The sequence below is a fragment of the Aplysia californica genome, unplaced genomic scaffold, assembly GCF_000002075.1.
Source record: "Aplysia californica isolate F4 #8 unplaced genomic scaffold, AplCal3.0 scaffold00181, whole genome shotgun sequence".
In the NCBI taxonomy this organism is placed as follows: Eukaryota; Metazoa; Mollusca; class Gastropoda; order Aplysiida; family Aplysiidae; genus Aplysia; species Aplysia californica.
This window is the reverse complement of record NW_004797451.1, coordinates 152,278-166,585: the sequence shown is the minus strand read 5'-3', so window position 1 is coordinate 166,585 and position 14,308 is coordinate 152,278. Positions and strand designations below refer to the sequence as shown.

General features: G+C 38.9%; 1 protein-coding gene across 1 annotated transcript in view; it reads left to right on the top strand.

Annotated features, from left to right (window-relative positions):
• The window catches only part of LOC101850564, a gene marked incomplete in the record, with an annotated part of 75,139 nt that overhangs the window by 20,701 nt on the left and 40,130 nt on the right, over nt 1–14,308 (top strand). Inside the window, 10 exon segments of the mRNA XM_013082551.2 lie at nt 1,370–1,563; nt 1,909–1,994; nt 4,583–4,730; nt 6,279–6,428; nt 7,075–7,278; nt 8,232–8,477; nt 9,662–9,884; nt 11,535–11,707; nt 12,339–12,506; nt 12,925–13,059. Coding sequence (XP_012938005.1) covers nt 1,370–1,563; nt 1,909–1,994; nt 4,583–4,730; nt 6,279–6,428; nt 7,075–7,278; nt 8,232–8,477; nt 9,662–9,884; nt 11,535–11,707; nt 12,339–12,506; nt 12,925–13,059 — 1,727 coding nt within the window.

The window sequence follows — 14,308 nt, the reverse complement described above, 5'->3', positions numbered from 1 at the left end:
GGTTTTGAAAAGGAAGCAAATATAAGACTCTTTCTTTTTTTCTTTATCTAGTTTCTATAAATGGTTTGATTCTACTGTCTAACTGTGTCTAGTTTGTCAAATTTTATCATTCTTTTGTTATATATTTTTACCCAGTGTACCTGTACTTAGTTCAATATCCTTTCATTCTTTTTATCTTTGCTTATCTGTGTATTTTTTTATTTAGCTGTCAAGTTAGTTGCTTTTTTTAAAGTTTGTTTTTTGTTGGGTTTTTTTGGGGGTTTTTAAAATTTAATTTTTTCTCTTTTTTTTGAGTGGAGAAAGGGGGAAGAGAGCAGGACCATCTGCATATTAAAGGTCCATCCCACTTATGAAATTATGGGTGGTTGGTGGGATCTCTGGTATGGTTTGCTCCTTCTTTCCTATCAAGCATCTATTGTCAATATCTCTCATTCTTTATGTTGTATGTAAATTACTCTCTAGAAACATGTCTAATCTTCTGCACTTATATAACCTGTTTGTGTTACAAGTGCCATAAAACTCTAATTAAAACTAAAGAGTGTTATGAAATAGCTGACATTATTGCTACCCTAGATATGCAAAATTCTATCTACTCAATACCTAATTTTGAGAAATTTGACATGAACATTTTTTAGTTTCATATCATGTCAAATATCTTGATAACGACTGAATAATCTTACAATTTTGATAGAGCTGATAGAGCGTTTTGTTTCTCACCTCGTGGTCTTAATATCGCAAAACAGAAAAAAAATGTCACATAGAATTTTGTGAGTCTGAGGAAGCATTGTCATTTACTTTATGCACAAGCAGATGTATGGACTGTCTTCCCTCCTTCTTGCAGTGTTGGTGGTCAAGTTGTTTCAGAGTTCGCAACCGAAAGGTCGTGGTTTTCTACCCTATCAGGGATGTGATGCTGTACTGTCTATTGGACGAATTTTCTTCACTTCACCCCATTGTGAATGGGTACCTGACAATAGACAGCAGAAACTCTTGTCAGTTTGTTAGTATCTGAGTGCTTAATCAGCTGCGTGCCGCGTAGGCCGCCCAGGAATCTGAGAATGTTTCTGAGAGTTCATTGGTCTGCTAGGGTAATAATATAGATTTTAATGCAAATAAAGCTTGCTGCTGAGTAGGAGTATGTGCTATGCAAATGCTGTTTATTAATATTGTGTTATTATTATTTCTATTATTATTATTATATTATTATTATTATTATTATTATTATTATTATTATTATCATTATTATTATTATTATTATTATTATTTCCATACTCACACAACTTTACCTAGAGCTCCGCCCTGGAAATGACATGTTTGTAGAGAGTTATATTTCAAAACACACCAAAAATAAATTACTTGCACGTTCCAGCGACCCTGATGCGGGTCACGTCCTGTTGCATGACCCCTGGTCATGGTTTGATGATTCCCGTGAGTTCCGTCAGCAGGATATGCTTCCTCACAAGTGGTGCTGCCGAGATGCCAAAAAGCGCGTCAAGTCATGTGCTCTTTTCAACAAAGTCCGACCTCAAGAACAATGCAATCCTAATGCCACCTTTGTTTCAGGTACAAAAGAGAGAGAGAGAGAGAGAGAGAGAGAGAGAGAGAGAGAGAGAGAGAGAGAGGGAGGAGGGGGAGAGAGAGTGAAAAAGGGAGAGAGGGACAGACATACAAACAGACAGACAGATAAAGGAGGGAGAGAGAAATGGGGGAGGGAGGAAGAGATAGAGAGAGAGAATTGAGAGAAGAAAAGGGGGAGAGTATTTGAGAAAGGAAAAGACAAACACTGAAAGAAAAAATGCAGGTTGAGAAAAGACAGAGAAGGAAGAGAGAATGAAAGCATGAGAGAAAAAGAAGGAATTATCCCCCCCCCCCCCTCTTTTTTACCTGTGACCTTTTTGTGCTGTCCAGGTCTTGCACTGGGTGACCCACACATTAAGATGTCAGACGGCATTGAATACACCATGAACGGCCTTGGAGAATACATTCTACTAAAGGTAACTGGCAGTGGGAAGGTCATCAGGATAGCTAGGGCAGGGTTTTAAGACATAGTATTATTGAGAAATTATTTATTTACTTTTTTTCTGGCCTCCATTTCATTTCAGAAACAAATGTCATACTTTTGTTTGTTGTATTGTCTGTTGCATGGTTATATCATTTTTATCTAATATTTCTCTGACCCCTTATATCCATCTTTTCCTGTATCTGCCTCTTCTTCTGCACCCATCTGATCTCTGGTTGTATGCTCTCATTGTTACACTATCTGATGTTAGTCTTGACAAGAAGTGTAATCATTTCCGTATGAAGGGCCTCAGGAAAATTCCTGGCATCAAATGGCGAGATAAAATTTCAGACACTGAAGTTCTCAAACAGGCCAATACCAAGAGTCTATTTTCTACTCTCAAAAGGACTCGATATCGTTGGGCTGGCCTTATTGTAAAGATGCCTGATTTCAGAATTTCAAAGGTAGTATTCTGTTCTGAACTGCCCTCAGGGAGGCGTAGGGTGACGCACCAAAAAACACTGCAAAGAAACCCTGAAAATGTATCTGAAGAACAAAATAAATCTATCGACAGACCCAGTTCGAAAGCAGCAGTCACGGTGGGCAGCAAGTCATATGGGGTTTCATGTCTAAGACATGCTGAAACCAAGGGAGAAGCCCACGAGCTGAGCACATCCACAAGTGAAAGTGGAGTGTTTGAATACTCAAAATGTGACAAAATTTTGTCCGCCAGAATTGGTCTCCTGGGCCACAGCAGAAGGAGAAGCCACAAGTCATTTTAAACTTTAATTCTTCTAATTCTTCTATCTTGCTTAAGAAATATTCTTCTCAGCAGTCATCATTTGACATTGATTGACGAGCTATCATTTTTAGTAATTAGGTGTCCGAACAATTTTATGTGTTGCTTTTCTATGTACTCCAAGCAGGGAGTAGAATCAACTTGTTCTCTGACTATCTAATTTCTCACCCTGTCTCTTCTTGTGATGCTCAAAGGTTTTCTTGAACTTCTCATTTCACAGGCATTTATTTTACTTTGGTGAGTCTTGTTTATTATCGTTTGAGCTTGGCAGCACAGTGCTGGTATAAAAATACTGTTATTCAGTTGGTGCTCTGTTTCTGTTGTTATGTTTGGATGTGAAAGTAAGAGTGCCAGTTGGTAAGACAAAGCATTGGCCTGTTTTATTCTGGTTTTATTTCTCTGTCTATCTTTTCGTCTTGGGTGAACATGCTTCCTGGGCATTTGAACTCTACTACTCACTTGATTTTGCTTTTGTCGTCTATGATACTTTGTGGGTTTGGTGTTTTGCTAATTTTTATCACATCAGTTTTCCTTGTGCTGAATAATTATCATGTTGTGGTCTTTGCAGCTTTTGTTCCACTCAGCTTTTTAAATGTTCTTGGAGGGTCTTTTCATTCTCACAGCATGCTCTGATCGTCAACAAAAAGAAGCATCTTGTTTAGTTTGTGCGACTATTTTGATACACATTATTGTCGTACTCATGGTCTTACTTGGAACCATTATGTTTTCAATGTTGTGTTCTTACTGTTGTTTTGTTGTTTTCATATAATGCCTTTTTGTTGTCCAGTAGCTGTCCACTGATTCTGGCTTTTTCCAGTACTGTCCACAATTTGTCTCGGTCGACTCTATTGAAGGCCTTTTCTTGGTCCAAAAAGACTGTTAAGTTCTTGATCATCTTGATCATTGTTGAGATCTTTACCCCATGTTTCAAAATGAGTTGTTAAAAGCAAAATGAGTTGGGTTGTTTTTTTTGGGGGGGGGGGGGAAGGGTAGTGGCAAATACGCGAAATAGATTATAGATATGATTTTTTCTTAGAATTCAAATTTGGATGGTTAGCTGGTGCTCTGGTGTGGTTGGCTCCTTCATTCTTATCAAACATCTATCGTCCTTATCCCTCCTCCTCCTTTTATGTGTTTTCACTCTCTTGTAATATCTCTAATCTTCAGCACTTATATGACCCAACTGTATTGCAAATGCCATAAGACGCTTACTAAGACAAAAAAATTAGAAGTCAAAAGAAGTTATGGCATCATAGAGTTGCATATGGTTGACGGGGGCTATTGGGTGGTTTGCCCTTTCTTTCCTTTCCAACATTAGCTTATACTAAACAAGAGTTTCTGAACATTTTTTTGGGAGAATTTCTCCTTTCAGCTCCTTTCCTGCTGTCTAACCATGTTCTGTCATTTGTTTTTGTCTCCACTTTGCCCCCTTTTCTGGTTTCCTGATTCTTCCTACTGCCTTTTCACTGCTACTCCTTGGCTCCTTCTTACTACTGTATTTCAACCACGCCCAGGATCTTAGGTAGGTAATATTTAATGCCTAACCTCGGAGGTCCTGTGTGCAGGTTGCGCACAGTACAGATCCCTTGGTGATTTTAAAATCGATGAGGGTAGGCTTTGACCATCACCTGAGCAAAGTTCAAAATTAATTCTTACCAAACTGAAAATGCTTAATGAGTAACCCATGCTCATAGACCTCATGCTTTTACAAACACCGTAAAACACTTACCAAATTTTTTTTTAAAGGAAATGTATCAAAAAAATGATTGATATGTGTGCTACAGGTTTCGTCTGAGGACTTCTATCTGCAAGGGCGGACAGCTCAGGCCCTCAACAAAGACAAGAAAGAGACTCGGGCAACAGTGTTTGTGGCATTTGCTGTCAAAGAAATGGATGCGACCTTCCAGGTGGAACTCAATGATACCATGGATGGTGAGTGGTATTCACATATCAGGGTCATGGCCCAGCCACTGAGAGAGGGAGGCAGAAATTGAAAGGAATAGAGAGGGAATTTAAGAAAAATGGATAAGATAGGGAAGGAACTATGTTGTGTGACCATATTCGTATGTGTTTATGCAATGCTGTGTGTTTATGATTATGTATTTTATTGCAAAGAGCCGTAAAAATGTATAATCTTTTTTTCTTCTAAAGCATATGATGAATATCTTTCTCTCTCGTTTCTCACTTAGTCATCTTTTTCTCTGTTATGTCATTTTATATTGTATATTATCTTATATGTAAAATTCATGCTCTCAATGAAATTTGTAAAGAAGAGAAGTACTTTGGAGGTATAAGTTATTAAAGTTAATTGACAAATACAAGTTGGAAGAAAGGTTTGAATTTGAAATGTGGCACAACTAAAAAAAGTACTGTTTGTTGCAATAGAAAATTAGGAAGGTATAATTCAGGAACTCTCTTGGGAAGCAACCCTTGGTTGCTGTTAGGCTGAGGTTGCTGCTATCTGAAATTTAATCCACCTACCTCCTTCATACACAAACACACACACACACACATATGTACACACATGTATACACACACACAAAAAAAACCCACACACTGGTGGACACTCACTAGTTATATTCACGGGATGTGGTGATGCTTGTTATGCTGGAAAGTGACAAAATGGGCAGCATCAGCTTTCAAATTTAACTGAGCTGAGGTTTAATGGCAGATCATTACTTTTATACACAGTGACAGAGACTTTTATACCCGCACCCGCTCTCCCCACCCCCTATTCAGGGGACTTCAAGAAAGGCGGCTCTTAGTGAGAGGGTGTGAACTGATATTCCATATTCAGCATAGTGTATTTTTTTTTGCTCAAGTTGGTGTTGTTAGGAGATAAACAAGAGAGGAGGGATGCACACACATTGAAATTGTACACCGTTCTTATTCACACCTTTTTTTCTCACAAAAATATTTCGTCAGACAATCTATAGCAACAACATTTTTAACATTTGTTTTACTTTTGTACCATAATAAGACTGGCTGATTTACAACCTCCATGTCGCTTTTTCCTTGAGTTGTATAATCACCATTGTGTTTCAGAGATTCTGTCCTACTCAGATATATATAAAGGTGTTTGAGTTCTCAAAAGTGAAAGATATAGCACATTATAATGAAACAATCAAAAACAAATACATCGAGAAAAAAACTATTTACCTTTTCAACTTCCATAGAGAGAAAGCGCATCTTTAGTGCAGTTGTAAGTTAAAGCTGACTCACAAAGAAACTTTAAGCATTTAACCTCAGTGGGTTTAAGCTGGAGAGTCTTGGGGGCATGTCTTGGGGAAAAAAAACATAAACCCAAGCTGAAAAACAGGTGTACTACTGTTTGAAAATGTGACTTTTCTATGTATTCTTGTCATATCAATTTGCCAGTCTTTTACTCAAGGACTAAGAAATTCATGACTAACTATATAATTAAAGTACCTCTTTCTTTGGCTTCAGGTACAAATGTATTTTTTTTTCTCATTGTTTAAGGCATGATTATCAGAGCCAATGGAGATGAGCTGACTACAGACTTCTACAGTGATGAGAAATACATGATCACAAGCCATGAGACAGTGGGTGTGGAGAGAAAGAAGAGGGACTCGGATGGACGGATTTCAGTCACTGCCACCTTCCCATCTAGTGAGTCTTTACAGTTTCTGTCTGTCTGTCTGTCTGTTTGTCAGTCTACCCGTCTGTCTGTCTGTCTGCCCCTCTGTCTGTCTGTCTGTCTGTCTGTCTCTCTCTTTCTCTCTCTCTCTCTATTTCTCTCTCTCTCTCTCTCTCTGTCTCTCTTTCTATGTGAATGTGAGTAAAAGATAATGTTTCCTTTCGCCCTTTCATCTCTCCATTGGTTCATCTGTGTTGAGGATGCGAGTTCAAAAATAATGCTCCACTACGTATAGGCCTACAGCTTTGTTTACAAACAAATTTGCATCTTACTTCGCTATAATCTCAGCAATAAAACATTTGAGTAATATTGCCAGATTGTGATATTTTTGTTGTAATAACAATTTTTGAGTCTCTGAACAAATTGAAATTTGAACTTGTGTGCCACATATTGTTTATGCTTGTTATTGAAGATTGTAAACTGTTCCTAAATTCAAATGTCAAATTATGTCATTATTTCTTTCAAATACCAGAGAATTGTGACAGAAATTATCTTGCATATACTCATATTTTTTTAGATGAGATTTTCTTGAAGGTTTGCAGATTTTGACATTCCAGTAGCTATTATCCCAATGTTTGTTTGTACAGATGTCCTTTTATCAAGTTGCCTTTATTGCAGCGATTTCTGTCACGGTTTACGTTGGCATCCGGAACCTGGAGTTTTCCATTGACCTGCCCGCTGAGCTCAGAGGCAAAGCGTCTGGCCTGCTGGGCAATTTTGATGGCAAGAGTGACAACGACTTCATTCTGCCAGATGGTTCGGAGCTCCCAGCATCCTCTGTGGACACGGAAAGGGAAATACTAGAAAACTTTGCTGAGCCTTGTGAGTGGATGTTTAGGTTGTTTAGATGTAGAACAGTAACTGTTTAGACAGTTTTCCCTACATGGTGAAGTCTGTGACAGTAATCATAGTAGTTAACTGTACTTGTTTTTTGTTTTTTTGTTGGTGTTTTTGTTATCAATTCAGAAACAAGTTTTTTGCACTTGGGTCCAGTGCCATGTTGTGACAGATATTTTTAAGTCTGTTGTAGCTGTCTATTGGTCCCATATAGGGTGGTGTTCCCTTGCTTATATGCACAGATGTCCTTTTATCAAGCCATGCTATGGAGAAGTCATTTGTCTTGTCTGTTTGGGGGTGTCTGCACAGCTGGCAAGTTGATTCGTGTCAATTCTGTTCCTATGTTATTGTTTTTGCACTTTTAGGCTTTTATTGAAGATAGTGTATGTGGTGTAAATTTACAGTAGAAATGCTAAGCAGTAAAAATAGATGAAAAATGAACTAAACTCCCTTTAAGGAGCACTGCCAGCATCTGACGACCTGGCTGTGTAGTGTTTTTCACACCCATTAACTTGTGTCAAGGGCTCTAAGGTAAACACAGCCAAATGTTGTTGCAGACCCCATCAATCCAGCTATATTTGGAAATATGTCAGCTGACTTTGAGGTTACTCTTTGTTTTTAGGAAAAGTGACAGCTATCAATTTCTGTCATTAGTAGATCACTCAATTTAAAATGATTTCAAATAATTGTGAGGCATGCTGACAAAATGAGTAACTTCTCAAAATCCAAAAATGGAAATATCAGTTGAAAACCGACTCTGGGGTCAGAATTATAGATTTTTAATTGATGCCATTTTCTTCAAGTCTGCATAGCTTTTATTGTTTCGTACTTACAAATTGTACAAACTCTACCTATCAAGATGGTGTATCTGATTCCTGTATCAATTTCCATAAGGCTGAAATCTGAGAAGTAAGTCATTTTGATACATTGTATTCCAGGGAGAGTGACCACGAGCAACTCAGTTTTCTCCTATGATGACAACAAGACTACTCTGAATTACCAGAACTACACATTCACCCCGATATTCTTAGACGACGTGAATGCCAGTGTTTTGCTAGATGCTCAGAACCAGTGCAGTGGTGACTATGCCTGTGTTTTTGACTTGATCGCCACAGAAGACGAGAGTTTTGCCAAGTACTCACTGGCCAGCAACAAGGAAGCCAATACTGTTCAGAGCAGTCAAGGTTAGTGGAGGGAATGTGTAACTCACAAAAAGTTGGTGCCTAACAACAAGCTTGCTTTAATCATACGGTACACAAATGTCTATCCTCCTGGAGGTAATTTTTTCCGCCAGTAGGCACCTCTATAGTACAAAGGCCTATATTTAGTGTTGTTTTCTGATGTACCTATTTGTTTTGCAAAGTATAGCATAGTATATATATCAAAAGAAAGGATGCACAAATACACATTCCCGGAGCATGCATAAAAACATAGACAGGCAGGAGTATACATGCATGTACTCACACACACACACACACACACACACACACACACACATACACACACACTCACACACACACACATACACAAACACACTCACACACACACACACTCTCAAACACACACACACACACACACACATATATACACCCACATGCATGCATGTGCACATACACACACATACTCACACATGTACACACACATACACACACACCACACACGCACTCTAACACACACACACATACACAAACACACACACACACACTCAGACAAACACAAACATACACACACACTCACATAAAACACACATGTGCACAGACGGGGGGAGCACATGACGTGTATATATATATATGAATATGTATACTACTCTTATCGATTTTAGACCACCAAGGGATCTTTAACGTGCGCAACTTGCACACGGGCCCTCCGAGATTTTTCGCCCTTGTCAGAGAAGGCTAGGTGTAGATCTTTCCTACCAGAAGATCAGGGGTGTGGCAGAAAGACAGCAGTTAGGAGGAGCCAAGGAGTAGCAGTAGAAAGGCTGCAGAAAGAGTCAGGAGCCCAGAGGAGGGGGCAAAGGAGGTGAGGGGGTGGGGGCAGAAAGTGGAAATGAAAGCAGACAACAGAACATTGTTAGAGATCAGGAAAGGATGTGAAAGGAGACAATTTTAGAGAAGAAAATTTTTTGGTCGCTACCCGGAATCGAACCCGGGACCTTTGAATGAGAGGCCAACACCTTAACCTCTAGGCCACGAGAGCCCCCATTACCCCATATATATGTGTATATATATATATATATATATATATATATATATATATATATATATATATATATATATATATATATACACACACAAACACGCACTCTCATGTTCACGATCAGGGTTACTGTATGCATAAAGAAGAGACATCCTGACTTTGTTTTCAGCCAACTCCCCTCCTTCCATCACTCTGCTGATGGCCACCAATGCTGAGGGTCACGTGGAAGTGACCGAAGGCACCCCAGTGACCCTCACCTTCCAGGCCACTGACCCAGATGGAGACAATGTCACCTACACATTGGTTAGTGGATCACAAAGCGGCGTCCAGTTTGATGCCAGTTCTGGCAGTGTGACACTGACACCAGACACTGACACACCTGTGGCCATTGGGTAAGTACTGACCCACTAATGGTAGTGTTAATGGTGGTATGGTCAGATGAGAAGTGATACACTAACAATGTTCACATATTAAAGATGCTTACATTGTCCTTTCTAGTTTCCACAACTTGAAAAATAAATGTATGTGTCACGACGTGGTGGAATCAGGCGCTCGTCAATTTTGGTGCATGGGGAGTGGTTGGTATCATCTTAAAGCTTGTTCATTTATCTTGCTTTAGATGAAAAAATTACCCATTTATCTTGTGCAGAAGTGAAGATATTTGTGATTGAAAGAGATAAGTTCACTTGGTTTCAGCGGTAAAAATGACGAGAAAATGGCCGCCAAAGTTTGGTAATTTCAATAGATGAAGAGTCCTTGAAAACTGAAAAATGACATACTTTGTTGAGCTTTTAATCAACGTTTTTCATTATAATTCACATGGATACATGTTTTTATTTGGACATAAAAGGGTTGAACAAAAACCCAAAAATTTGATTAAAATTGCGAAACTGGTGAGAAAATGCCTATTTCCCCAATTTGTTTATTTTGACGAGCGCCTGATTTCACCACAATGCCTCACATATATAGCTTTTTATACTTGTACACACTCATGCAAACCCCCCCCCCCCTATCCCCACCCTTATGCCCATATACACACATTTATACAAACATTAGTTCTCTTGATGGTATTAGTAGGTTTGAGGGACCAACTCATGCGTATAAAGTTTATTCACTTTGAGTTATTTACCATGAGAATTGTTTCTAGATGAAGAGTAAAATAATCAATATGCTCAGTTTGTTGAAATCTAATTATCATCAGAGTGGTGAAATCAGGCGCTCATCAAAATGATGAAATCAAAGACACCGACATTTTTCTGTCTTGTGGCAAGTTTTTTTCAATTTTTTTTTTTAGCTCAACACTTTGTATGTCCATTTATAAACATGTTTTGGTGTGGTTGTTACTTAAAAATGTTGATCATATTTGCAGTTTTCATAGACTCTATGTCATTGGAGGTCACAAAGCTTCGGCAGAGATTTTCTCAATAATTTTACAGCTGAAACCAGGCGATTCCTACCTTCTTCAATCACAAATACCTCGACTTCTGTTCAAGATAAACGGGTATCTTTTTCATCAAAAGCAATGCAAATGAATAGGTTTTCTGATTATAACAATAACCGTATATGCCGAAAAATTGACAAGCGCCGGATTTGGCCGCATTGAATCAAAACTGGTTACTGATAAACAGGCATCAAAGATGAAAAAAATTAATGAAAATGGCTAGCGCTATAATAACAATTCTGGAAAACAAATCAGGTGTTTACTCAGCTTCACATTAAAATATTGGTGACAATGCACTACCTCAGAATTACAAAATTCTATTTGATACTTTTGGTCATTTTGAGATGTTCCATCTGCTCTATTAAAATTGTACTATTATTCAGAGTCGTTATCAAGATATTCAAAGAATTGCATTCAAAAACGCTTAACATGTTGTGAAACTGAACATTTTTATCATCGAATTTCTCAAAACTAGATTCTGAGCAGATAGAACTTTTTACTTCTAGGGTAGTGAATGGTTATCGCCGTTATACAAATTCTGAAAAATATCACTGGCATTTACCCAGCTTATCATAATTCATGTCTTCGTTTCACACATCAGCGTTCAGGCCAAGGACAGCAAAGGAGCAAGCTCTGTGGCTGAGTATGTGGTCCTGGCTGTGTGTCCCTTGTGCAATGGTCAAGGGTCATGTGACCGGTCAGACACCAGAGAGGAGGAGCTAGCTGGGGGGAGGTTCTTGCTCAACGACTGCATCTGCAAGCCAGCCTATAAAGGTGCTTTTGTTTTTCTATGTTTCCTGTTAGTCGGTCTGTATCAATTTGTCTTCTGTTTTAAGTGCCTTTTGTTTATCTGTCCCACCATCTAATTTTTTTTCATGTCCCTCTGTTTGTCTGTCTGTCTGTCTGTCTGTCTGTCTGTCTGTCTGCCTATATATTTATCCACTGATGGACTTGTTTTTCAATCCTCACTCCAGTTTTGCTGTCCGTCTTTCAAGCCATCCATTTTTTTGGTCTCTCTTTCTGTCTGTCTGTCTGTCCATCTGTCTGTCTATCCGTCTGTCTGTCCATCTGTCCATCTGTCTCTGTCTGTCTGTCTGTCTGTCTGTCTGTCTGTCTGTCTGTCTGTTCAATCTATTATGTATTTCTATTGGAATATTTGTATGTCTGTCCATCATTTCTGTTGTCGGTTCTTCAGCCTGTCTTATCATTCTTTGTTTGTATGTCTATTTATCTGTCTGTCTGCCTATATACCAGTTTAACAACCTTTCTATCTACCTGCTGTCTGTTTAACTAGGTTCTTAGATTCCTATGGTCTTGGCTCTCTATCAGGTTGCAATTCCAAGAAGATTTGTCTATCTGTAGCGATGGATGTGTGTATGTGTGTGTGTGTGTGTATTTTGACCAGGTGACGACTGTGAGGAACTTGTAGATGGCTGTGCAAGTAAACCTTGTACTACTGGACAAGATTGCACCAACCTGGCCCCTAATGAAGACGAAGACAATGAGAGACGGTATCGGTGTGGGGCTTGTCCAGAGGGATATGTTGGTGATGCTGGCAATGTTGTGTGTGCTGGTGAGTTTTGTGTGTGCTGGTGAGATTTGTGTTGTCTGTGTCTGCGTGCACATGTGTGTGTGTCTGTGTGTGTGTGTTTATATGTGTGTGTGTGTGTGTGTGTTTGTGTGCTGTTGAGGTTTGTGTCTTTATATGAGTGTGTGTGTGTGTGTGTATGTGTGTGTGTGTGTGTGTGTGTGTGTGTGTGTGTGTGTGTGTGAGAGAATCTGTTTGGGAATTGTTAGCTCAGACTGGCAATGCTATGTGAATAGATGATTTGTATTGGTGAGTATGTGTGTGTGTGTGTGTGTGTGTTTGTCTGTGTGTGTGTGTGCGTGTATGTGTGTTGGGTCTATAGGTTTGTCTAATAGAATTATAAAGTTACATATCTCCCCCCCCCACCACCCACCCCCCCCATTCCCAATCCACCTATAACCAGATATCAATGAGTGTGCCAACACAACGCACCCTGCGTGTCCAGCTCTCTCCCGCTGTGTCAACTCAGTGGGATCCTTCTCCTGTGTGTGTCTACAAGGCTTCAGACAAGATGCGGGCAACATCTTTAAGTGCAATGGTCAGTTGTTCTGTGTCCACTCTCCTTCACTAGCAATAGTAAAAGTATTGGCGTTATCATCTTCTTTATTGGCAGAAAAACTATAAGATTAAAAATAAAAGTCTTGACTGATGGATAGCTGTCATTTTTACAAAGGAATGTATGCAGTCTTCATCCTCATCATTCTTGTGATCATTTTCATCACCATTAGCATACTTAAGCAGCCATTCGTATGTCTCATTATTATTCTTTTTGTCATCATCATTGTCTTGTAGTAAAAGTGAATAAAAGTACACGCCTTTTCAGAAAAAATCTAACGCACACTCCATATAATTTCTTGTACAATATTTCCTCCTGTACTGTCCCATAAGCCTTCATTGAGAGCACATATTGTCTTCAATATCATCAATAGCAGAACTGGCTTCATCAGCATCATCATTGTTACTATCATCCTCTTTTTTATTATTACCATTGTCATTGTCATCATCTAAAGTCACTTCCTTCTGAGTTCATCTGAAGGACTCTCCTTTCTTGGGATTGATGTAAACTTGATTGGTTACCTTTTTTTTTTTTAATCTGACGGTACTGAACATCATGGCTTGTAGATTTTTCACAGAGTAGGGTCAGTACATGTTTACTCATTTGTGAGGCAGCGTGGTGAAATCAGGCGCTTGTCAAAAAACAGAAATTGGAGAAACAGGCATTTTTCCGCCAGTTTGGACGTTTTTATTGAATTTTTATTTTTGGGTTTATGTCCACATAAAAACACGTTTCCATGTGAATTTTACTGAAAAACATTGTGGTATGTCAGCACAAAATATTTTTCTTTTTTCAAGGACCCTTTAGCTATTGGAGTTACCAAACTTTGGTAGCCATTTTCTTGCTAATTTCACCACTAAAAAGCTGATGGCTTCACTACATTCAATCACAAATATCTTGAGCTTTGTTCAAGGTAGATGGATATATATTTCAATGGAATCTAGGCAAATAAATCCGGTTTCAGATGATACCAACTCCACATGTCAAAAATTTGACAAGTGTCTGATTCCACCAGGTCGTGACACATTTGTGTATGATTTTCTTGCCCTTTTGATCTCAAATATATCTCTCTAACAAATGAACTTTATTGGTGCTCCTTTAGAGGAAAAATGACTGAATGCTTCATTCAACTTCTGTCATATAATGACAAGAACATTCATGTGCACGCGCGCGTGTTCCCACACACGTACGCACGCACACACACACACACACACACACACACACACACAAA